The sequence below is a fragment of the Furipterus horrens genome, unplaced genomic scaffold, assembly GCF_987537825.1.
Source record: "Furipterus horrens unplaced genomic scaffold, mFurHor1.1.pri manual_scaffold_3, whole genome shotgun sequence".
In the NCBI taxonomy this organism is placed as follows: Eukaryota; Metazoa; Chordata; class Mammalia; order Chiroptera; family Furipteridae; genus Furipterus; species Furipterus horrens.
The window spans coordinates 184824938-184851038 of record NW_028327173.1 but is presented as its reverse complement, the minus strand read 5'-3'; the positions used below and the strand labels follow the sequence as shown (position 1 = coordinate 184851038).

Genomic DNA, 26101 nt, shown 5'->3' with positions numbered 1-26101 from the left:
TAAGATGTCAATTACCACAAAACTGAACTACAGATTAAACACAACCCCAATAAAAAATCCTAGCAGAATTTTTCTGTGGGTATCAACAAGCAGATTCTAAAATGTACATGGAAAGACAAAAGAGCAAAAATAGTTAAAACAATTCTGAAAAGGAATAAAGTTGGAGAACTCACATTACTTGATTTCAGTACTTATTTTAAAGCTCTAGTAATCAAAACACTGTGATCTAGTCAAAGGATAGACAAATAGATCAATGGAACACAAGAGCCTAGAAACAGACATACATAAATGTAGTTAAATGGTTTTTGACCAAGAGACAAAGGCAATTCAATGGAGAAAGGACAGTCATTTCAACAAATGGTCACAGAACAATGTGACAAACTCAACCTAAACCTCTCTCTATACAAAAATTTACTCAAAACGGAACATAAACATAGATCTAAATGTAAAATATAAAACCTGCAGAAGAAAATACAGGAGAAAATCTTTGTAACCTTGGGTTAAGCAGAGTTCCTAGATACAGCATCAAAAGTGAAATCCATAGAAGAAAATGCCAGTATTTTGGATTTCATCAAAATTTAAAACTTCAGTACTTCAAAAGACGCAGTTAAGAGAACAAAAAAGCAAGTCAAAGACTGGGAGAAAAATCTCTGCAAATCACATATCTGACAAAGGACTACAGAGAACCCTCAAAACTCAGCTATGAGAAAATCCTATTTTAAAATGGGCAAAATATTTGGACACTTCAACAAAGATATGCAGATGGCAAAAACCATGTGCAAAGATTCTTAATATCATTAGTCATGAGAAAAAAAAAAATAAAACTGCAATGAGATACTGTTACATACCTATTAGAATAACTTAAAGTTATTTAAAGATTTAAACTAGCGTTTAAAGATTTACCATACCAAGTACTGAGGAGGATATAAAGTAACAAACACTCATACATTGCTGAGGGAAATACAAACTGGTTCAGCCTCTTTGAAAAACAGTTTTATAGCATATACTTTCCTATGCTGCTGTAACAAATTACGCGAAACTCAGTGGCTTAAAACAACACAAATTTATTTGTATTTTACATTTTTGTAGGTTAAAAGTCTGATTCAGGACTCCCTGGGCTAAAATCAAGGCATTGGCAGAGCTGTATTCTTTCTGGGGGCTCTAAAAGTCAATCCATTTCCTAGCTGCTTCTACAGACCACTCATTCCATGACTTAGCTTATGGCCCCCCTCCGCCATCCTCAAAACCAAGAACTCGGCAACTCTGGCTTCTTTCCGTGTTACATCTTGTTTTCTGACTCTACCGCTTCTCTTTCCTTTCTAAAGGCCTTTGTGCTACATCGGGCCCACCTGGATACTCCAGGATACTCTCAATACTTCAAAGTCAGTTAATTAGCAACCTTAATTCCACCTGCAATTTTAACTCATTTTTGCAATGTAACCTAATCTATTCACAGGTTCCAAGGACTGGGACATCTCTGGGGGACATTATTCTGCTTACAACACACTGCTTTAATAAAGTTAAACGTATAGTTATCACATGACCCAACCATTCCACTTCAAGGTGCTTACCTGAGATAAACAAAGACATGTTCATACAAAAACCTACTGGCAAAGATTTACAGGAGTCTTATTCACAGTTAAAAAGAAAAAGAAAGAAAAGAAGTCAAACGTCTTTCAACCAGTGGGTGGATAAACTAAGTGTGGTATATCCATAAAACGGAATACTATATTCAGCAGTAAAACAGAAGGAACTGCTGATACACTTACCAGCATGGGTGAACACTCAAATGTTTTCTGCTAAATGAAAGAAACTAGACTCAAAAGGCTGGACGGAGAATGATTTCATTTATATGATAGTCTGGGAAAGACAAACTAGAGGGAGAGAGAACAGATCGCTAGTTGCCAGGGGCTAAGGGAGGAGGAAGGGTTCATTATAAAAGCAGCAAGGGAATCTGGGTGCTGGAACTGTTCTGTACCTTAATTTTGGTAGTTGCACAGCTTTGTGCTTTTGTCAAAACAACTGTATAATGAAAAGAATTAATTTCACTTCATGTAAATTAAAAATAAAGTTAAAAGTCTTTTTGAAGGAAGGAATACAAATATGTCATTTCTCACCCATCAGGTTGGCAGAAATGTAAAAATCTGACAATGCCAATCTGACAATTCCAAGTGTGGACAAGAATGACTCAGATCCTGTTGGCAGGAATGTAAATTGTTACAACTTTAGAGGATAATTTGTCTGAAGCTAGTAAAACTGAAAATGCACATCAGCCTATGGCTCAGCAATTCCACAAAGACAGTCACTGAACATTGTTTGAAATATTGAAAAACTGAAAACAACCCTTCAGCAGGGGAATGAATTACGGTAATTGTGGCTAGTAGTTATTTAAAAAAGGAAAGAAAAAAAATGCGTAAGGAAAAGAATCCACCCTGCTGGCTCCATATGTGATTTTGAGACGGGTAACTTAAAAAAATACCATACTTGGAATCTGGAGACAGCATTTAGCAGTCAGACTATGGACTACTTACTACATGAAGCTCACTTCACTTTTCCTGGAAAAATAAGGGGTAAGGCTATACAACCATTAAGAATATTTCCAACACAACAATTATATTATAATTTAATAAGTATATAATCAAAAGTTATATTCTAAAGCCCCTATGTAGAGAAATTACTTGCCCCAGACACGCTGAAATCAGAAACTATCAGAGAAATAAAACATCTTATTGATACATAAACTGGACCAAATTTCTTGGTATGTCTGATGAGCTTTTTAATCAAGATCACAATTCGGAAAGAACATATAAACAAACAGCTCATCCTCAGGTAAAACACATATCATCTCTCATTCTAACATTCTAAAAAAGTAAATATTATTGATCAGATCTGTCTAGTCAAAAGTCATTCAAGTACATGGTAAGATTCACTTGCTTCTTTTTAAAAACAGATAAAATGAATTGCCTTTCATATTTTCGCCTGTTTCATCTAAAAAGACCTTACATTATAATTTCATAGCTTCAGCCTAATATGTCATGGCGACAGGGATCAAGGAAGGAAGGAAGGAAGGAAGGAAAGATGGATTAGTACTTTATAATCCAAAAAAGCTTATTTAACAATTTCATTACCACCAATACCTACACTTCAAAGACACCAATAACCAACATGTCATTTGTTCCTATTGCAGAATTTAATAGGTTATTAACTTCTGGTATAATCCAAAAGCATAATTAGAATACAACTATTAAAACATGACATTATTTTTTTTAAAAAAGCAGAAGTATTAACGCCGTTCGCTTTGTCAATAAAATCAAAATTTGAAAATTCTTGTTCTACAGACTTTCCAAATCTAAATTCTTACAATTCTAAACCAGTACGGAGACAAAACGTACACTATATACTACTTCTAAAAACCTCCTAGCTATCAGATTTTAATTTTAGCGCCAACTACCAAAAAAAAAAAAAAAAAAAATGAAAAAAAACCTTTCGACAGAAACCTAAATTCCGTACATATTACTGTATGTCAATCAAATAAACATAAGGTGAGTTATTATTAGGAAGTTACATAATTTGCACCAAAGATCGTTTAAAGCGGCTTTCATTAAATACAACTTACAACAATTTATAGGCTTCAAAGTTCACCTTGTACACTTATAGAGTAAATTACCAGAAACTGTTTACGAGATTAGGCTTTTCTTTAAAATTGGTCACAAGGAAGTAAGAACTGTTTATCTGTATAAAGAACGCCACGAGCAGCTGAATACCAGGAGCTGAGTCAGGCAGAGGAACGCTGACTACATTCCGTCTTCTCAAGGAAAGTGTTCGCCCCGCCGATTTCCCCGACCCGGCCTAGAGGGAGTCCCGGGAGTCCCGAACTCGGGGACTGGCGCGAGCGGGGCGGGCAGTGGACAGGCGACTGCTTGCTGCGCCCCTTGCAACTCGGGCCGGGAGGGCAGCAGCCCCGCCAAGGTGGGTCCCTCGTCAAGACAGAGGGACTGGGCACGGCCAGGCGGCGTTCCTCCAAGGGACAAAGGTTGGGCTCACGCCTTCCGCGGCAGACTGCGGCTCCCGCTCCGTGGGGTAGTCCGCAGACCAGCCCCCGGTCCCTTCCGAGCCCAGCGCACGGCGTGTGGGGGAGGGGGCGAGCCCGGCTGCCCCTCCCCCGCCGCGCTCCCGGGGACCTGTTGATTAAGACCTCCACACCGAGTCGTCGCCGGTCCGTCTCTTACCTCTGCGCCACTGCGGCCGCCGATCCTGCTGTCCTAGCCGCCTCTAAATACTGCAGAAACGACAGCTCCCCAAAGGCACTTGAGATACCGGATAAAGAATCCAGAAACTCCCGATTGCCCACCTCACAATCCTTAGTCCCCGCCCCCGCCTCCGCCACCAGCCGCCGCCGTCTCCGCCGCCAGCGACTCCACCTCTACACTGCGCGAGACCGGCCCCCGGGGCCGCCGCGAGACCGCGCACGCGCTCCCGGGACTCTGGCGTAGCGGGCGCGCCTATCCCAGTCCCTCCTGGGCGCGCCCCGCCCGCTGCTGGGCAGAGAGGCTGGCGCGGTCCGCCCAATCCCGAGCCGATGCGGAGAGCCGGCCCCCTCATTGGTCGGTTCCACAGCTCCGAGCGCCGGTCGCGCGCTCTGGCGCCCCTCCAAGTATAAATGGCAAACGGCTTCTGCCTCTCCGGCGTTGGAAATTACTTTGGGTTCGAGCTCGTAGGTTCGGTTGCATTGGGGACGCGAAGTTTCCCTGGGACGTAGTCGGGAGCAGGCTACCGTTTTACAGTCCTTGACTCTTTTTTCCGGGAAGAATGTCCGCTCCTAAAGAAAATCTGATTCCCCAGGTGGCCACTCCTCAAGTCCTATGAAACAACGTCATATGATCTAATATTTGTGTTTTTTTTTTTAAACGTGACGTACTTGAACACTACCATGTAGTGTTCCACAGAAGAATTCTCTACTACCGCAGAAGACTCCAAAAAGCTAGCAGCTTGGATCAAGTTCTGAAAACCAGAAAGGAAGAATGCCAAGAGCCACAGCTGTTTCACAAAACTCGAGCGAATGGGTTTAGAGTTACCTGGGCCAACCCGTATCCAGTGCAAGGAAATCCAGATAAACAGTCTCCAGAATTCCCTGGAAACTGTTAGCCATATGCAAAAAAGGGTGTCTCTGTGTGGGACCTGTTTTCTAAGTTATTAAATGCGTAAAATAATAATTCAAGAAGCCTCCTCTACTTCCTCAATGAATTTTTCTCCCTCTAGCCCAGGATTTCTCAACCTCATAGCCACTGACAGTAGGGCCTCAGCATTCTTTGTTGTGGGGACTATCCTGTGCATTATAGAATGTTTTATCAGCATTCCTGGTCTCTGCCCTCTAGACGCCAGCTGCACCATTACCCGCATTGTGACCATGAAAAATATCACTATACATAGCACAAGGTCACCCTGGGGGCAAAATCACCTCCAGTTAAGAACCACCAATCTAGTTGTTCAAAGAAATATCCTCTTCAGAAAGAGTCTCTCATTACCCCTGCATTCCAATCGCCCGGCTCAGAGCAATTTTGCATAACACCCCGAACCAAATGAACTCTCAGGCTACCTAGGCTTGCTTTGCCAGGCTCTTAAGAGTCCTCTGTCACAGGACTGCACCCTAATAAAAAGATGATCACTATGTGGGATAGCAGTCAATGGTCTCAAAATATGTGAAAGTTCCTATGTAAAGTGCTATGCAAACTTTAGTTATTATTTTTACTTCGCAAAGGTATTTTCATTTTAAAAGAGGGTAGACCCCATGATAAATAAAAAATTTACTCTCTGGTGGATAAAGCCATTCCCAGAATCCCAAAATCACTCAAATTACTGGCCTTGTGTACAAAAAATAAAGAGTGTAAGGTATAGAAACTGGAGGTAAGGAAATTGGATCTGAGATTTAGCTTTGATGCTAACTATTTCTGTGACTCGGATGTGTGAAGTTTCCTAAATTTTCCTAAATTTACTTGCCTAAGTTTTCTCATCTGTAATATAACAGGTTAATAACATTTTTTTTTTTTACTAGTTCTAAGATTCTGGTAACTTCTTTATATTTAATCTAGCATGGATAGCATAGGGAGCTAAGAAGGTATGATTTCATTCCAAAAATAGAGTGAAATGGGTGATCTGGGGTTTAAAATCCCCTGTCAGAAGAGTTGTGCATCCTTGTCACAAGGTAGGTTCACCCACTGAGTCACCCTGGCAAATGTGTAACTAAGTATTTTGGGTGAGTAGTGAACGACAAACTGGAAAAACAAGTGTATGGTGGAGAGTGACCATAGTAAATGCCCTTCCTCTTTCCTCATCTTGGCATCTGCTTAACCTATCATCTGCCAACAGCTTCTATTACATGTTTACATAAGAAAATGTACCATTTTATTAATATTAATATATTAATATTGCATTTTAGCCATTTGCAACAGATCTGAAATCTCAGTTTTCAAAATTCTACCATTCACCATAATATGTGAAACCCTTAACTAAGGCTATTATATCCCTTTGGTTTTACAATCCTTATGCACTAGTAAAAACCAAAGTTCTCATAATTGAATTAGTAGCCTAATTGTTTATAATTGTATAAACTAGATGGTCAGAAATGATTTAAATTAAAAGAATATTCATTGATTGAGATATGAGAAATTATGAAACAAGTTAGTAGGTACATTAGTTATTAAATATCTTTAAAAATTTAAATACAAAAAAACCCCAAAACAAACCAGTAAACCATAAACTTTTCTAATTTAATTGGGTTTAGTTATTATTTTGATGTTTTTTAGTACTTCTTAATCTTTCATAAATCTAGCTAAAATTTTCATGTCCCTAAACTAAGGACATTATGCAGTTATTGCCATGTAGAATGGGAGGTCCCACTGTCTTTGGTTAGTTTAACATCACTATCATTCAGTACAGGTGAGTATTATTCAATTCAATTGACTTTAATAAATATTCAGTCATTAATTCAAAAATACATACTGAGTACTTCCTACATGCTAAGTACTATGCTGTAGGGAACTGAAATGTGACAGTTCCTGTCCTGGAGGAATTAAATACGGTGGGAAAAAGGACAAGACAAGTTCATGAAGGTAAAAATATAACATAATGAATAAAAATAAGGCTCTGTGGACTTAAAGAATGGTAAAGTCTTATACTAGGAGAAGCTTTGCTATCTAATGAGGAGAGAGAGTGACAGGGTCAGAAAATAAACTACTATTAAAATACCCACAATAATAGGAAAATCAAGATCTTATAGATGGCTTTAAAAAGATAAAACTTTTATCAATTTAAATGAGTGAAGTACACAGAGAAAAGCATGGGCTTATTATGGGAACAGCAAGTAGTGAATAGTAATTTCAGAGTGGCATATTCAATATTTAGAATGTTAGTCATTTATCACACTTTTATTTGTACCCTTCGATCCTGTGCTAGGCTGAGGATGTGTAGGCAAATAAAACATGGTCCAGGATAAATTTTATTTTGGAGAGATAAGGTAGGCAAAGTTGGAACTTGGAAATTTTTCTAATAAAAGAAAGGCCAAGAGAAAGGAAATCAGGTTTGTTATCCTAAAAGGGACTAAAATTACCCACACCTTTTCCTCACTAAGCTCCCAATCAAATCTCTAGTTTGTTTATGTAACAAACCTGAGCTGCTGCTTTATTTCATATCCATATGTGAATACCTCTGACTGGATCTGGGGCGGTATATCTGTGCTGAGCTCTGGAGAGTTGAACCCTAACGTCTGTTTTATCCTGTCTTGGACTCACTCTGATTGAGATTTAACTCCATCACTGCTTCAAAACAGCTTTGATCAAGGTCACCTGTTAGAGCCACTTTGTTAAATGCAAAGGTCAGGGTTCAGTCCTTGTCTTCCTTCATCTGCCAGCAAGCATTTGACGCCATTGAGCATTTTCCCTATTCTGTCTTCTGGGAGCCTGACCACTCTAGCTTCTCACTCCTACCACCCGCTGGAACCTCCTTCTCATTCTCCTTTGCTGGTTCTTCTTTACCTCCCTGACAGCTAAAAGTTGGGGTGTCCCAGGGCTCTAATATTTAATAATTTACTTCTCTCTGCCTGGATTTGAATCCCAGTTCTACATTTACTAGCTGTTTGCTCAGAAGACAGTCACTTAATTTTTCCAAGATTCAATTTCTTTATCTTTAAGTTGGCAATAGAAGTAGCTACCTCTTACAGTGGTTATGAAGACTAAGTGAATCTATTTACATAAAGTGCTTAGAACATGCCAGCACTATATATGCATTAATTATTTGTCCTTATTCTTACCATCATGTTCTTTATCACTCACTACCTGCATGATTGCATCAGGTCTCAGTGCTTTAAATTCTGTCTACACACTATCAACTCTAAATTTGTCTCTAAACTTCTTCCATAACTCCAAAGTCATATAGTCAACAATTGACTCAACATCTCTATTTAAATTTCTAATGATCATTAAAAATTTTAACATACCAAAACTTGTAATGTTTGTCTAGTTTTCTTTGTTTCAGTATATGGTAATCTCACTATTCCAGTTGTTCAGTCTTTCTTTCTACTGAAGATCCAAATCCATCAGGAAATCCTTTCATTTCTACCTTCATAACCATAATTGAACCACTTCTCAAAAACCTCAACCCCACGGCTACCACCCTACTCCAAAAACATCATTATCTTTTGCCTGGATTACTGCAATAGGCTCTTTTCCACTGGTGTTTTCTCTTCTCAATACTGTAGCCACTGTGGTAGTGTATATATATTATATTAACTATGACTTTGAACAAGTAACTTAACCTCACTGAGCTTCACTTTTACCACCTCTGTAAAACAGGCAAGTAATAATACCCTCAGATTATTGTGAAGATTGAGAATGCATGCAAAGCACATTATAGAATGACTGGCAGCTTTCTGAGAATGAATAAGTGGTGGCTTTTAAAAATCCAAACTATTTTTTGGATGGTGACTGTCTGTAGTTTATTTTTAGAAGTATGGGGATTATTATGCTAAGTGAAATAAGCCAGGTGGTGAAAGACAAATACCACGTGATCTTACCTATAAGTGGAACCTAATGAACAAAACAAACAAACGAGCAAAATAGAGCCAGTGACACGGAAATAAGAAACAAACTGACAGCAACCAGAGGGGAGGAGGGAGGGAAATAACGGGTGAAGGGTCTACTCAAGGAACAAGCATAAAGGACCCACGGACACAGACAACAGGGGGTGGGCGGGGCAGGGGAAAGCAATGGGGGAAAATTGGGACAACTGTAATTGATCAACAATAAAATAAAATAAGTGAGAAAAAAAATATGGGGATTAAAAAAAAAAAACCTGTCTGAAAACGGCATTCACTGATTCCATGAACACTGTCTCTCAGGCCAGGTGCTCAGCTAGAACACAAAGATGGGAAGAACGTGGCCCCACCTGCAAGGACGCTACAGTGCCCAGTGTTAGAAATAACATACTATTGGGCTTATGTCCAAACAAGAAAAGTAAAATCAAAGAGAATAACAAATTTTCCAACAACCCCAAAGAGAAGAAGCCCTACAGATGAAAATTGAGTTTATGAACCAAAAGCCTTACAGTTTTGTATACTTTTCTACCTTCCTTTAAAATCAATATCCACAGTAATTATTTAAGAAATTAAGACATTAGATTGACATAAATTTAAATACTTAGTGATTAGTAGTAGCCTTTATTTCTAGCACATGCAAGACACTGCTTTGTTTTTCCCTTGTGTTGACTGTTATTTCTTGAGTTGTGCTTGTTTTTTAGTTTAGTACTTTGTATTTATCTGGAAGAAAAATGGAGAAGTCAATTCAATGAATTCAAAAGTCTGAAATACAGAATAAAGTTATTTCTGGTAAGTAAAAAACTATGCACAAAATAAGTGATTGAAATAAGTAAAATTACATTGATAAGACAGTTTTACTTCTTAATATAACAATAAAGATCCTTTGGACAGATGAGTACTCGTTTTTTAAGTCTAGAGGTTGAAGCAATGTTAAAGGAACCTCTACATTTCTTTAAAATTTTCTTTTGAGCTATTTCTACCCATGTAAGAATCTAACAAATCAAGATGTCAAGATTAAGATTATGAGCTGTTATTCTATAAGATTTATAGACATATCATTGAATTATTTGCAAGTTTTGGCTCTGTGCTAAACTGAGTCCTAAAATAAGTCATAGATATATGATATTTACATGCACACAATATATGCGAAATAACTTTCACATTACTTCAGTTGCAGTGTGAAGCCTTTATTAGTAACAAACTTTTTTTCACCATTAAAAAAAGTGTCTCTACCTTTACCCATACATAAGCAATTCATAGTTTAAATATCTGGGAGCCACTTTTAGAAGTCAAGATTTAAATATGGTATGTAGATCATCATTTTTTGGCCCTCTTTGCATTTTCAATTCTTAATGAGGCCCCAATATTCGAAATTGCATTGTTATAGGATATATCAATCAAAGGGTGAAATCATTAAAACATATTGGGTTATCTTTAAGGAATTTCTCTTAACTTTATAATACATAGGGTGCAAAAGTAGGTTTACAGTTGTGTGTATGCAAAAGGGAGTTTATTCTTGTACTATTATTATTAACTATTGTATTATTTTACATACGAACAACTGTAACCCCACCCCTACCCCCCATTGAGAGCTAGAAGGGCTTGAGACTCTTTAGGTGGTTGTAGGAACCAGCACACATCACCCGAAACACCACCCCTTCACTGTCCATCACGACCATAGAACAATATTAAGAACATACTTAAAGGGAAGCAGAAGTGACAAAAGAATAGGCCCAGACTAAGGAGTATATGTGGAGGCCAGGGGATTATTGCATGTGGACATTTGTTGTTTTCTAACCACACTGTTCTGCACTGGTGCATAACCTCTGGCCCATGGTGTGCATCTGGGTGGGGCCCTGTTAATAAAATAAATGCTCAGTACTAAGCTAGCTGCCTTTGGTGGCGGAGTGACAGAAGCGGGGATAGAAGGGTGGGCACCTCCATTCCATCATCAGAGCCCTGAGGATATGGGTTTATGGTTCCTGCCAAGGCCACTCCTGGTTCTCTAATCTTCCCTTAAATTCTGCGAACTCAGCCCCTAAGTGTGCACCTGTATGGACACACACACATAATCGTTATGCTGGGAGAGTCGGCTGGGAGAGCTTTTATTCTTAAGTAGCTAGTGTCTCAAAGAAATTTAGAATACGGTAGCCGGGACCACCACATACAGCTGTGCAGGTCGTGCACCACACAGCCGGTACATGTGAATGGGGTCCCCACACCGTGCACTGTATGATTTGCACAACTGTACGTGGCAGCACAGTAGGTACTCTGTAAGCATTTATATAATATTGGTGTGAAAAAAAGAGATCTTGGCTGTGTTGGCTAATCTAAGAACGCAGGTTGGGAAAGAGCATGATGAGGGAGGCAAAGAGGAAGAGTGGGTATGGAAATGAAAGGAATCACTTGTAAAAGCAAAAGCAAGTCATTCTCTCCCAGTGCCTTATCTGAAGCCCCCGCTTTTTCTTTGCTGTTACATTTTGACCCATGATGGATTCTAGAGCAGAAACCACAACCAACCCTCAACACCCCAATCCACCTCTATTGTTAATACAATAGAAGCGGTAAGATTCTATGTTAAAAGATACAATTTATTGACAACTTTCTGTGAAAGTGTCATGTCTGTCCTTTATATCTATAGAGATTTATAATTGTAAAAATTACCTTTAGGTTGTCTTACATGTTTTTTTTTTTCATTGGCCTTTTCTTTTTCTGTTTTACTTTCCTTTCCTCACACATCCATTCCCCTGAGAAAGGGGGAGACAGATGAGGCACAAGCTCGGGGAAATGAGAAGAGGATTTGACACGAGGGGAGAGAGCCAGGGGGCAAAAAGAAAAGTAGTGGGGGACGAAGGAAGGAAGAAAAGAGCCAAAAGCAGGAGACAAAAAGGCACAAAAGGAGAAGAATCTTATTCTGGGTCTTAAATTCAAATGGTGTTTTAGCCACCTCATCAAAAATGTCTTTATTCTTTCCAATGGAGCCTATTGTTAAGTTTCACAAACAGGTTCTGGGTTTCATCAAGGTCGAATAAATCTGGCTGCTTCAGATTCCAAGAACTCTGATTTGTAATCAAAGAAATGTGGGTGGGGGTGGGGAGGACACTCCCAGTATTTCCTAAGTATTTTCCCCTCTTCTTTTCTTGAAACTCTATTATTGGTCTCATTTCTTTGTCTTGGAAAATACCATAGGATTGTAGATAAGCCTACTGTTTTGGGGCTCACTGTAAAGAAATCAGTGAAGGTAAGGAGAGTAAAGCCTAGGAAGGTAAGTGGAAAGTCAAGAAGGGAGATGGATCCACATCTGGAGAGACAGGTATAACCTGGGCCCTGCCTTGTAGCCTTTTTGTAGAAGTACATTTGAAGTGTCACTGTACCGGAGATCTCATTCAGAAAGGAGAAAAAGTGTGATTCTTTCAAAATGCTGAGAGTTTGGACAGATAAACTAGAGACCGTGGGCCCCCAACTAGCCATTGCCCAGGGGTGGGGTGAATGTAAATCTAACGAGGTTCAGAGTACCAGGGGTTGGTTTTACGGCAGTGGGAACACTCTACTTTGGCTTCTGCCTGGAGTAGAAATCAGATTTACAGGCCCAGTTTTAGTGTACGCTCAGTCTGAATTCAATGGGATGAGGGATTAGGATTCTACTAACCTTTGCTTTTCTTGTGGTAAAGAGTGTTAAGCGTGAGTAAGAGTATGAAAGGGGAAAAAAATGATTCAGAGGAGTGTGAAAAGGGGGAAAGAGATGCTAATCAGAGGGAAAACTGCAAAACTATACAATCCTAAGTAAGGAAAAGTGGGAAGATATAGGAGAGAAAAATGGAAAGAATGAGAAAATACGTGAAAGAAAACGAACAGGGAAAATAATTAATTAATACTTTTGTGAAGACTGCGTGCCAGATTTGTATCTCGTTCCATCCTTGTGATTTAACAAGCTCGGAGTACAATTTTGCCTCATGTGGACTGTTCCTTGCTTTGCTCTTCATTTCCAGAGCCTGTTTGAAGCCGCCTGCTATGTTTACAAAGATGGGCCACCACGGCCATAGCAGCTTATAAAATCATAGCAGGTGAAAGGGCCTTGAGACATGTCCTCCGCGTTCCCCCACCCATATGCACACACATTTGACAGCTGAGAAAACTGAGGCCCAGAGAGATTAAACATGACCTCCAGGAAACCAAGGAAGTGCAGTTAGAGGTCAAATCTAGGGCTATTGTTTCTAAGTTCAGTGTTTGGTAGTTCCCAAATTCTTCCAATTCCTTTCCCAGCTTTTTTTTCATGGACTTACTACTTGCTAGTCATGTTGCCTCCCCGACTCTGTCACCTTCAGGTTTTTTTCTTTTGTCCCCATGGGTAGTTAGTCGATAAATCTTTTTGACTCTGTAGTCCTGTCCTTTTTGTCTCAATGCTTCTTACCTGGCTCAAGACTTTGGCACCCTTCCTCAGGACTATTATGATGATTTCCTATCTCTAGTCTCCTCCAGCTTCTCTTAGAAATTGCAATTGTCCTAAAACATGACACTAATTTTGTCATTTCTCTGTCTTTCAGTGGCTTCTCCTTACCTACCAAACAGTAATATCCACACCCCTTACCATGGCCCAAGACCTTCAGAGTCCTGGCTCCTGCCTTGCTTTCTGGCTGCATCTTTCCTTATTCCTATAAATGACCCTGCCCGGCAGTGTCCCATCCCTCATTTTGTTCACACTATTCTCTGTACCCAGGATGCTCTTGTTTCCCTTCCCTAACTCATAGACTGCCTCCTTCAGAGAATCTTTCATGATTTTTTCTCTTGAGCTAAAACTAGGTTTTCCATTTTTCTCTTAAAGTGCCTATATCATTATAACGTATGTTATTTGTATACATATCTTGAAGCCAGGTAAGATGTCCTGTTGTTTATTCAGTTTTGATCTCTTCCAGAGCCTGCCAGGACCTCATATATAATAGATAGGCATCAAATGCTTGTTCAATTGAACAAAATTGAGTTTGTGCCAAGACAGGTGAAAGAATCAGTCACATGTAGGATGAAGATAAAACTATTGATGTCTTACATTAATTTAAAGTTTTCATGGCTTAAATAACGAGTGCTTCAGAGTATATGTAGAATGTACTAGTTATGTGCTAATGCACTGTGTATTAGTGGTAAGGCTGCTGCTAGATGGATCCCTGCCATTAGAGAATGAGAGGAAAATATTTGCCAGATGGACATCTCTGGAATTTCTACAAACTCACTTTCGTTTCTTTTTGCAGTAAAATTTGGAATAGAAATCAATAGATAATTCTATAGACTACAAAGGATATTTTTCATTTTTCTTATAAACTACAATAGCATTTCCCTACAATGTTCTCAGGTTCAGTACGATGGACCGTAATAGAGGTAAAGCCGCATTACAGTGAAGTTGATCTGGTACTTTGGACACTGAAGCCCAGTGGGAAGGCCTAGAGACACATCCCGTTTGTGTAAACACCGATCCTTTAATTATTTGCCTTTCTGAGGAGGACTCATCAATGTGGCTAAAAATGACTTTTAGTGTTGGCCTTTAAAGTGGAAGTATTTTCCTCCCTTTCTGCTTAAGTCCAGTGAAATGTGCCTCTGTGTTTCTTCCATGACGTTCGTTATGTGCATGACTGGAGCTGAGGTCTGTGCCACCCCCCGGGTTAGACAGTAACTTAGAAGTGGGCCAGCAGCCAGCGAGGGAAGAGATCTCCACTGGTGCCTACAGGACAACCCCCACATCAGAAGCTTGTGTTACAGTTTTAACATCCTGAGACATGAGAATTTGTAAAGAAAAAACTGCCAAACAAAATGTTAAATGGTATCACCTGACAGCAAAGCAGAGGCCAAAGCTGAAAGGAGGAAGAAAAAAGGGACCAGACGATTTCAGATTTACCAAGAGGGTTAGTTGTGGACCCCTTGTCTTCCAAATCAGCAGGGACAAGAGGCCTGCAGAGCTAGCCTGGGAGTGGTTCATGCCAGGGAGTTAGATACTGGGAACTAGGAAACTGAACTCTACCAGACAGAAAATGTGAAGCGACACGTCCCACTTGAAAGACAGCACGAGGACAGGCTCTGCGGAAGAGTTTCTGCAGTGTAGACCTTTCAGGATGCAGCAAAACCTCTCGCTTGATGCCTTTCCTCTTAAGTACTCTGTTCCAGGACCCAGAGGTAACTACCAGATACCAGGGATTTCAAAGAAATGTAGTGGAATTTGTTCCATACCTGAAATGTTTGAATCACTTCTCATGTTCCTGTAAAAATAAACAACACATTTCAAAAATTTTGCCAGTGTAACCACAAATATTTAGAAAATAATTACTGGGTATGAGATAACTGACCATTTTCTAAAAGCTTTCTAGGCAGTAGTGAGACATGTTTAGCATACCTAGGGCATTAGCGATTATAATACATAGTAAAGTAAAATTACCTAAATTCCTCTAACATGCAAGCTATTCAATCTATAAAAGGCATACAAGTAAATTGTATGTTAATAACATATAATCTATTTTTATTGTCTGTTACCTGTCACTCAATGAGGCTGGGGCAACCCTATCCTGTTTCCTCTCCAGCCCCTGACAGCTTATTTGGGGTTGAGACCGAGGGAAGCTCAGGGGCTTCCCTAAAGAGTCAGGTGTGTTGGGAATACAAGTTTCATAGAGATGTGGGGGTAAATTCAGGAATGGATGAGTGCCTGGGTTTGGAAGCTTTTGTCACAGTCTCTATGGCCCTGATGAGGGGTGAGAGTGCCTGGTGATCTTGCAGGTGAGGGGAAGCAGAGTTTGCCAATCCCCAAATATGACTTTTAGGTTTTTTGTTTTTTTTTCAGCAGCAAAGAGAGGCTTTTATTCATGAGTCTGCAGAGTCGGGCGCATACCAGCCAGGGGCAGGTGCATACTTTTTAGGAATATTGATTATTTTAAGCTGGTTATTTTTAAGAAACAAAGACCCAGAAAGAACCTTAGGCTCTCCCCCTTACCTCCCTAAAGGAATTTAGATAGAAAAACTGGCTCCAAGGACGGGAGCTCTCACCTTAGTGTCATAGGAAGGAAGTGGGGTAGAAAGGAAGAAGCCAAGCCAAGTCAGTTTTTAGAGTCCCCTCTGAGTCCCATTGTTTCTGGGTGTCCTGGCAAGATTTGTTTACCAAATGTTTGCTCTTTCTCATCTACCTGTGAATGGCCTACTTTCCCTTTGATGATCCAGACCCCTGCCTCCCTCTTCTTGGTCTAGAATGGCATATAAACCTCAACTGTTAGGGAACCCTCGTATGTACATATGTAATAAATCTGGTTATGTTTCTCCTGTTCGTCCTTCTCGTGTTAACTTGATTATTAGACCAGCCAGACGGACTTGAAGGGTTTCCTCCCCAACACAGGTGAAGTATGTGCCCAGGTTACTATATTTCTTATGAATTAGTGAATAAAATAAGAGAGAAGTTTTCAGTTTTTCAGACTATTTCACTTTCAGAAATGTTTTTGGATAAAAAAGTCTGTTTTCGGCACTTCTGATTTTAAAAGTTAATAACGATAATTAAAATACTTATTTTCTTAATCTCATTGACATGCTAAAACATAAACCCAAGTTAGTTAATTTTTACCAAAACTTTGTTTCTTCATCACATTTTCAATAAATATTTTGGACCTGTTGCTGTTTGAGCAAAAGAAAGTGTTTCAGAAAAACTATTACCTTTAGATAATACCTGCACAGATAAGTAAAAAGACATAATTATGATTCATTTCAAGAGTTTTGGCAGATACATCCAGTTCAAGTTCTATTAATGGATCTTTCCAAAGTAAAGGTGAAATTAGTAATTTCCTGAGGATATTGCAAATAAACGTTCCTATAGCCTTTACTAAATAGGTCTGGCGATTTAAATAAAGATTAAGCTTAATGATAAAAGTTTTCAAGAGACTGAGAAATATACAATAAATGTACTTTCAATAGGTGCAGATTAAAATAAAGCCTGTCATTATCCTCCATAAAGCAAAGGGAAGCGTCACACTAGCACTATTACCAAGGTATGAAAAGGAATGTTAATGCTTTATAAAGTAAATCCTTCACTTCTAAAGGACCTCAAGTGACATTGTAGAGGGCTTCATAGTCTTTCATTCATCTAGATTTAAATTTCTGAATTTACATTTTTAAGAATAATGAATTTGAAGACAAAATATTTAACAAGGTCATTGTTCAATGTGTTTTTCATTGTTCCAAAGTACATGGTTATAAAGTGTCCCTGAAATTTATGGTCTTGAAGAAGAAAAATACATAGAACTTATTTATCACTCTCACAATGCCTAACTGAATCTCACAAATCTTACAATGTTTTACAATTGTCCCAGGGATAAAGCACCAGTGAATTCCATTCTATTCTTAGACTATACCTGTCATTCATAATGAACATTTTCAAATTAGTCCCTAGCTAGTAATTATATTCCTGATGCAAACTGGCAATAAAAAAGAACCCAAGCTTGATTAAATTGGGCTTAAAAGGACTACTTAGAACCAAAATTTGGTTTTTGCTTTGTGTTTTAAATTTTATCTATTAATTTCCTCCCTAGTGGAGTCATCAGCTAAATGGCACAGGATGCTGAGAGACTGGCAGGCAGGGCCTTGAAGAGTTTGGGATTTACTAACCTTCAAGATCACTTTTATCTTTAAAATTCTATATTTTTTTGCTATTATAGCAATTTTTTTTCATTTCTAAAGTGGTCATAATAGTGAAACTAACAAGACTTGGCACTTGCAGAATATTTTTCATTGTCAAAATTTTTTATCTCACAATTTTAATATTTTAAAAAGCCATCAAGAGCTGATCTAGTGCTCAGAGGATTTTTAGGGTAGTGAGACTATTCTGTATGTAATGGTGGATACACATTACTATGCATGTGTCAAAACCCATAAAAACCCATTTTTTTATATTTAAAAAGAATTTAGACATAATTCATTGGATCCCTCATTTTTGTTTTTGCTAATATAAGCATTTAGATCTACATTTTTTCCTGGTTTCTTTTTAGGTGTTACTCCAGAATGATCAGATTAACTTTTATGTTTATAAAACTATAGTACTCTCTCTCATCCATCTTGTAATTGAATATTAAAATTATGAAAATAGTTCTTTTCAGATGAAGTTATTAGTTGGAAATGTAGAAAATGTACAGGTTACGTAGCGGAAAAGTAGAGAGAAGTATAAAGACAAATGTACCCATCATCACTCTAAAAATCGAGTCCCCTAACACCAAAATGTGGACTCTTTGATTCTAGTATGTTTTCTTCAGCGCAGTCAACACCAGGCAGACAGCTCAGAATGCCAAGTGTGATGTGGGAAGTGGGCGTGAAATTAGACGAGACTGAACCAAATGTGGATACTAAGAGTTGACATTCGATTGTATGGCATCTATATCAGAGAACTTCAGCAACAGCTCCCCGAGTTGCAGGGACTTTGAAGAGTACGCTTACCTCATGTCTTAGGGTCCCTAGGCCTTTTCCCGTCTCCCATACCTGGATTCTTTAGCCTTGAGAGCCGTGCTTTTAAAACCAGTTGTCCTTATTTCTGAGGTTCTGTCACTCATCTCTTTGAACGTATGGGTCTCACTTTCTTCTGGAGTCAACATAGGATGCAAACATCTTTCGCCTTCAAAAGTCAGTGTCACGTTTGAGATGGTGATGTGTGTTGAGCCTTCTTGTAACTCGTTCTTACTTTCTGTGTCTCGTAGACACCCAGGCTCCAGGATGTTTTCTGTTTTTTCCTTTGGAAACAATACGCATCAGCGAATCAGGTAACAGAAGAGCGTTACACAGGAACAGATTATGTATGGAATCATATCTGAAACAGTAATCACTTCATTCCTATAGACCCAGCGCCCTTGAGTGCACGGGCGCAATAAGGAGAGAGTGAGGCCTGATGTGGCAGCCACTGAGGAGCCCCGGTGGGTGTATGGGTGCTGGAGGCTGGCGCGCTGGGGACCTGACCCAGCACATGGAAAAGCTCGTGTGGTCAGGTACCCCAAAGTCTCTTCACACTGAAAATTACTGCTTAATTACAGTGCCTCCTCTCCCCGAATTGTCAAGGAAAGGAAGGTTTTCTAGAAACGTCTTGCTACCTACTTTCCAGTCTGAGGCTGTTCTTGATTTAAGAGCATCTAATATATGAGAGGTGTTGCAGGTTCATAAGAATACTAGACCTCAAAAGACCTAGGACTTCTACCTAAAACCGAATACCTGAAGTTCTCTCCTGGACTCCTAGTTTCCTAGTTTCTGTTAATGTACCGCCTCTGGAGTTGCTCACTGCCTTCCCAGATCTCTCAGGCCCGGAGCGGTGGGTCAGCAGCCGGTTCCAGACTGTGTCTCTCTTAACAGCCCTCACCCCTGCACCTCACTAGTCCCTCACCTCTGTCGCCTTTCCTTAAAAACTTCCTTTCGTCTGACAATGAAAGTCATATATATTTATTATAGAATTTATATAAAGTGGAAAGAAGATAATTATTGCTTGCTTGGTGCCATTGGCCAGAAATAACTACTCCTATGGCACATTTCATTTGGTCTTTTTGTCCGTTTATTTGTTTTGTATATGTATAGTTTGTGATTATATTTTCATTTCATGTCCTACACTTTTCACTTAATGATTTATTTTAGCATTTTCCTTATTAAAAATTGAATTATTCTAATTCAAAATTAGTTTTTATTGTAGGAAACAGAAAATTCAGAAAAGTGTGAAGAAAACATGAATTCTCTATAATCCCCAAATCCCAATATGACTTTCCCCCTTCTATTGTCTCTGTGTGTATAAAAGTATTTTTATATAGTAGGAATCATGCTCTTCATTTTTCACTCTACTTTATATCACGAAGATTTCTCCAGGTTCAGCAAAACACTTCAACAATGTTAATAGCTACGGAGTATTCATACATTTAACAAATATTTACTGACTATGATCTAGCCAGATACATACAATGGTCACTCCTGAATAAGGCAGATAAGGGGTCTGCCCTTCAAGGATTTAAATCCATTTAGTCATTTTCCCTGCAGTGGACATTTAGGTTATGACCGTATTTTCATTTTTTTAAAATAAACATGGTATAGATGTAGTATGATTAACATCTTTATAGCTAAATCCTCACTCCTATTTCTAATTAATTCCTTTAGAAATATTCCTAGAAGTGGGATCACTGAGTCAAAGGTTATAAACTTTTTAGGTTCTTGATTCATGATGATTTCAAGAAAGTTTGTACCAATTCTCATCCCCACCATGAATCTATATGGATTCCACATTAACCACAGTTTTACTAACATTGACTATTTTTATTCTTTTAAGTAACAGTTTTATAGGTTAGATTTTTTCTAAGTTTGTATTTCTTTGATGACTAGTGAGGTTAAACTTTTTCTGCTATATTTACTGGAAGTTCTTTCTGTGAATCTCCTTCCTCGCCCTTTGTCATTTTTTGCATAAGTTCTCTTTTTAAATTGTTTTTCTATTACAGTTGCCCTTTGTCATTTTTTAAAAATTGTGGGCCCCATGGAGGTTTTCAGCAGTAGTCTTCAAACTGATTTCTTTACCTACAATCGATTCTGCCATCAAATTAACCTTTTTAAAACACAACTCCTTCACACCCTTACAGAAAGGGATATTGGGGCTATGCTTTGTTCAAAGACTGAAGTCCACATTTCTTATTTTGGCATGCAAGGTTTGCAAACAACTTATCAATCCTATATCTGAATCTTCTCCACGTATATTATGCTCCAGCCAAACTGTACTAACCGTGCTTGGATATGGCTCTGTGTTTTTCCACTTCCTGGCCTTTTCTACAGCCACTCACTTCTTTTGGTGTTTTGGTTTCCTATTTCCACCCTCACTTTTACCTACTGAAGTTTCACCCCATGCTTCAATGTACTGCATCCTTTTGTACATGTCAACCTTAACATTGCTTTTCCATGATCCTAATATCCTCATTTTAGAGATGAGGACATGGAGGCTCATGCAGGTTCAGTGACTTATGCAAACTGCTCTGCAGCAGGGCAAGAATCCAACCCAGACATTCTGACTCTGCTCCCAGAGTTCTTTCCATCCCACCATAGCTTTCTGACACCACAGTAAGTTTGGTGGTAAGGATGGTCACTGCCTATTTCAGGAGACAGACACCTGACAACTCTTTTACACCAGGGTTCAGGGCTCAGATCTCATTATTAGAATTAGGTTACTCAGAGAAAGTTCCATAGCATTTTGATAGTCAGCATAAGATAGTTAACCAGAATCTTGATGATCATTCTTGTCCTTGATTATTAAAGAATGAAAGTCTTCCATGTCACATACCTTTTCCTTTTCCTTGGCCCTCAGTATGTCATCATTTTCAAATACCACTCTGACCCCTGAACTGTTTGTGACATCATGGAGGTCTTTCACTTCTGTGACTTCTGTGAAAATTTTGATATCTGGGGCCTCAGTGACCACATTCTCTGGAACATCCGTGACATCAGTGACATCGGTGATGACTGTTAATTCTGAGAACTCGGTTCTTTCTATTGCACATATAGGGTCTGGACATGTGTACACATGTGCAGACTGTAAAGCTGTGAGTGCTGCAACATCCACCACGTCCACTGAACCTGCGATGTCTGTGCTATTTGTGATTTCCGACAGGCTGGAGACTTCTGACACTTTGGAAGTTTTATCTTTCTCCTGATTCAAGAGGGAGATGAGTTCCACCCACTGAGAAAATAAGGCATCCTGCTTGCATGCAGGGGCACAGAGCTGTAGGTAGTAGGCTCGACCACTCACCAGCTTTACTTTGAGGCACATAGTCTTTGCATCGTGCACAGACAGAGTCACAAACTGCAGGGGGAGAAACCTGCAAACAAACACACAGGTCATCTGGAGGCCTGACTGGAAATCTATCAAAAGGCCTTTCCAGCCTGTTTTATAGCAGACTGAAGAGTGAGACTTAGGCCAACGGCTTGCCTCCCACACAGGCCTGGGTAGGGACAGGCATGGGGCAGGGCAGTACTTTCCTGAAGCCACACGGTCCCAGGTCTGGTTGTTAGTGAATGAGGTTCAGCACTTTCATTTGTAGTACATGTAATCAAACTCCTGGGGGGCCATCTTACCTGAATTGCACCCTGACACCCTGATGTACTAAAACACCAGAGAATCAGCCATTTACCATGAGAAGCTGTCCTATTTAATCCCCAAAAGTTGAGACTTAGAGAACTTGGCCGATTTGCTCTCAGTCATATTGCAAGTTGGTGGTTTGAGACAAGACTAGAGATAATTTTGATAGAAGTTAGGATGTTGGGGGGAGAGGGGCATGTTCTAGAGAAGCATTTTGAGTCTTTAGTTCCTGATGCTTAAGTTTAATTAAAAAAAAAAAAAATAACCCTCTCTTTGACAGCCAGGTTGTCACAAACTATTTTCCCAGATCTTGAGGGTGCACCTATGGTTTGCTGCAGGGAGTGCAAGTGAGAAGCTCCCTCGGAGCCATTGTCATCAGTGTTTCCATTTTCAGCTCCTTGGGGGTAAAGTGTGTTTTCTGAAACATCTTTCACCTCCTCCCTTCTGCAACTCACCTGGTGAGCACCAGTTTCGCGGGGAAATGAGAAGTCAACAGACTTTTAAACAGGGGTTCTGTATCTTTCTGGGCGGTGGCCGTCAGATACGCTAGCAGCATCACGTTGGGGGTCTTGCTGCTGTGACTGGAAGAGCAGATGCCCACAGTCACCCAGTTGGCTCGGTTGTGAAGGTAAATGGATTCACCTCTCTTGTTGACCTAAGAGAACAGGAAGAGAGGTTTTCTGGTAAAGTGCAGGGTCCCCACAACCTTGCTGGCCAGCGCAGGGGAGGGAATAAAGAGCAAATGAACCATATGATGCACTAGCTCACTCACTCGTTCACGTGAATTCTTGGAGTTATTGCGGTGAAAGGGGGCCTACTGGGGAAGGGAGCATTGAACAGCAATGTCACTGATTATTATTGTAAGAGGGGTACAGTCCAGGGTGCTGTGCTGTGGGGCACCTAATGGGGGACTTGACTTAGAGGGGATGTAGGCGTGGTGTGTTGGTAAAGGTGTAACAGCTGTCTCTTGGAAAGTCCGCACACATATGTTTATTATACATTTACTGGTATAAAACATATAAGTAGCACACAATTCACAAACTGTGATATATAACACTCTTTGTTTTAAATTCCATTCAGCCAACTGGTTTTCACAAAAGTCTTCACTGACCTTTGCCAAACTCTTGTATCCATTGCCTCAAGAGCATAGATAGTAGTAAAATGTAGTGAAATAAAAGGAGTGATGAGTTTTGAGTATTTGTTGCCTTTGTCTTGAATGTATTTAATTTTAAAAGTTTATATAATTTAATTTTTAATAATGGCTGTGTTTAATGACCACTTTCAAACTTCCTAAACTATTACCAATTCACCAGTCCCTGGCAGCCTGGGTGAAGGGTCAGAGAAGTCTCTCGTGAGGAAGGGGCCTCTCGCTGAGGCCAGAATGAGAGATAAACTGGCCGCGTGAGCAGGAGAACTTACAGGCCGAGAAGGGCATGTGCAAACCCGCCCAAAGCCTAAGACTCTTGGCCAGTAAAATCTCTGCCAGTTGGAAGAGGAGGAAACTGGAAAGTGGGTGGACAGGGCTGAGAAGGAAGCCAGAGAGGCTCCAAACAAACCTGGTTTCTCAGCTGCATAATAACTGGTTCAGAAAAAAAATCACTGGAAAACAAATGTATTCTGAAAGATGTCATAGCCCACACTATTGATTGATCTACTCAGTGCCATGCCCCTCTTCTTTCCCATTCTTTCCCCTCTTCTTCTGGTTATCTGGTACCTACCCCTCAGGGATGGTGCCCCTACTCAGGGGTTACATTATGATTGGCCTAAACCAGTCACATGACCCATCCCCTGTGGCATGTGACCAGGCCTGGCCAATGAGACACTAGTAGGGGTGTCCTGGTGGCTCTGGGAAAGGATCCTGAGTCCTCACAAACAGCTGTAAAGATGAGAGGCATCTCTTTCATTGCTGGCAGCTGTCACTGTCCTGTTGGCATGGCATGTTGGAGGGGAGCTGACTGGAAGCTAACAGAGCAAAAAGAGAGAGCCTGTGTCCTTGATGACTCCCCATGGCTGAGCTGATTCCCTGTGGCTCTTACATTCTATTTGAGATAATTTTTGTTCTTTTTTCATTTAAACTTGTTGAGTTGGGAACCTTAGTAACTTGCTGCCATTGAAGGGAATAACCTTATCCAATTATGTATGATATGGGGTCATGGACAGACTATAGAATGCTAACTGACCCCCACCCCAGTGTTCATTAAAGCATACAATAATTATTTTAAAAGTTTGAAAATAAAAAATATATATATTAGCAGGAAAGAAGCATATGGAAACTAAAGTAAATAAAGTTGTGACTTATCACATGTTCTGGGGTATCACTTCAACATTAGTGTTCATCGAGGTGTCACCTCCTGCCTATTGTTCTGGAGGTGAGGAGGTCTCCCCAGTTCCCAGGTGTCAGTGCAGAGATGAAGCAGTGTCTGTGGTCTTCCCTGTCACCCCTCTGTGGAATCAGTGAAGGAGCTGCTTGAATGGGTGTGTTTCATGTTAGACTTGGTTATGGCATTTTAATGAAGCTTAGGGGTAGGTCCACACCATTGAACTCATTTCCCTGTTTCTTTGTCTGAATATTTTAATGTTGAATGTTCAAAGGAAAGTTAGAACTGCCCCCAAATGCATTGAAATGTGTAGGCACATTTTTATGAAAGGAAACTTTTCTCCATGACACAATTTGACAGTTATTTTTTACCTTCAGAACTAAGAGTCAAAATTCACTCTAAACCCTAGTTGTGTCATAGATATTATTCTTTAAAATGTCTTCTAGGTCAAAGAAAGGAGTTATATAAATGCTTTCCTGTGACAGGACATCCTAAAAATGACTATTGTCCCTTCACGACTTTTGGCAAGATTATGATAGACAATTACAGTAAAGCTAGGACAGAATTCCTAGGTTAGAGTTGGGAAAATTTGAAATGAATTTTTCTTTAACAGTATAATTATTTTCAGTTTAAAGTTCCAAAACTGTCCCCTTTAATTGTATTACACATCCCCTTGCCACATTTAAAGCAATTCTCCTCCCAGCCTCTTCAGTCATCTTTGAGTAAGTTAATGACTGACGTTATTATAACATAATTCAGGGCTCAAATATTTACCTGGATAAAATTGCCCTCTAACATGGGAGGAGATACATAAGGGGCAAACTCTCCTCCATCCAGCATATTTTTGAAATCTCCTGGACCATGTGAGGATGGAACACAGACGGCATCTGGCTTGCTGATCCTTGTGGCAGACTTCCTGTCATTCTTCCTCATTGTGCTTACACACAGACATCAGAACATCAGCGAAGTGGACATACAATGAACAGATGCAGAGAAAATTTAATGTAACACATTAAGTAGCCTCATTCATTCATTCATTCAACAAATCTTATCAACACTTATGATATTCTAGGTGATGTGTTGTGCACTGGAGATACATTTGAGCAGGACTGATAGGATCCCTCTCCTCATGTAACTTATACTCTACGCAAAACAGAGAGTGAGCAAGTAAAAAAAAAATGATGTCGGATGATAAGGGCTACAAAGACTCTAGAACAGATACATGGAATAAAAAGCGCCTGGGGTGTGGGGCTGGCAGCACTAATTAATTAGCACGGTCAGGGAAGGTCTTTCTAGGAGGCCTCACAGCATATGCTCCATTTCTCCTAAACCATTAATTCCTGTTTTCCTAATTGATGTTCCACTACCTTTTCCATCATTCAGGGTTCCCAAGCTATTTTTCATAAGCAGGGTGTCAAAACTATACTAAACAGAGCATTTCTTCCTTATCATTCACCCATGACCAAGCTTAGTTCTTGGTTGGGAGGCAATGGTATTGATCTAATCAGTGACAATTATTCATATCCTGCTCTCTCCGGAAACTGCTTCAGCAGACAACAAGGCTCTACAACATTAGAGCTCATCTTTAAAACATCTCAAGCATGA

At 39.7% G+C, this 26101-nt stretch overlaps 2 protein-coding genes across 2 annotated transcripts in view; both read right to left on the bottom strand.

Moving 5' to 3' along the window:
- PALS1 (protein associated with LIN7 1, MAGUK p55 family member) overlaps positions 1–4364 on the bottom strand; it is a 73135-nt gene extending 68771 nt beyond the window's left edge. Inside the window, exon 1 of the mRNA XM_090271016.1 lies at positions 4230–4364. The gene's annotated coding sequence lies outside the window, so the exon portion shown is untranslated. The remainder of the gene's footprint in view (positions 1–4229) is intronic.
- An 8438-nt stretch (positions 4365–12802) lies between these two features.
- On the bottom strand, positions 12803–25429 carry GARIN2 (golgi associated RAB2 interactor family member 2). The gene is made up of 6 exons (XM_090272077.1): positions 25271–25429; positions 22634–22833; positions 21384–21918; positions 18575–18822; positions 15302–15330; positions 12803–12867 (listed from the first exon to the last, which is right to left on the bottom strand). The coding sequence occupies exons 1-6, from the start codon at positions 25427–25429 to the stop codon at positions 12803–12805; spliced, it is 1236 nt and encodes a 411-aa protein (XP_090128203.1).
- Positions 25430–26101: the final 672 nt, after the last annotated feature.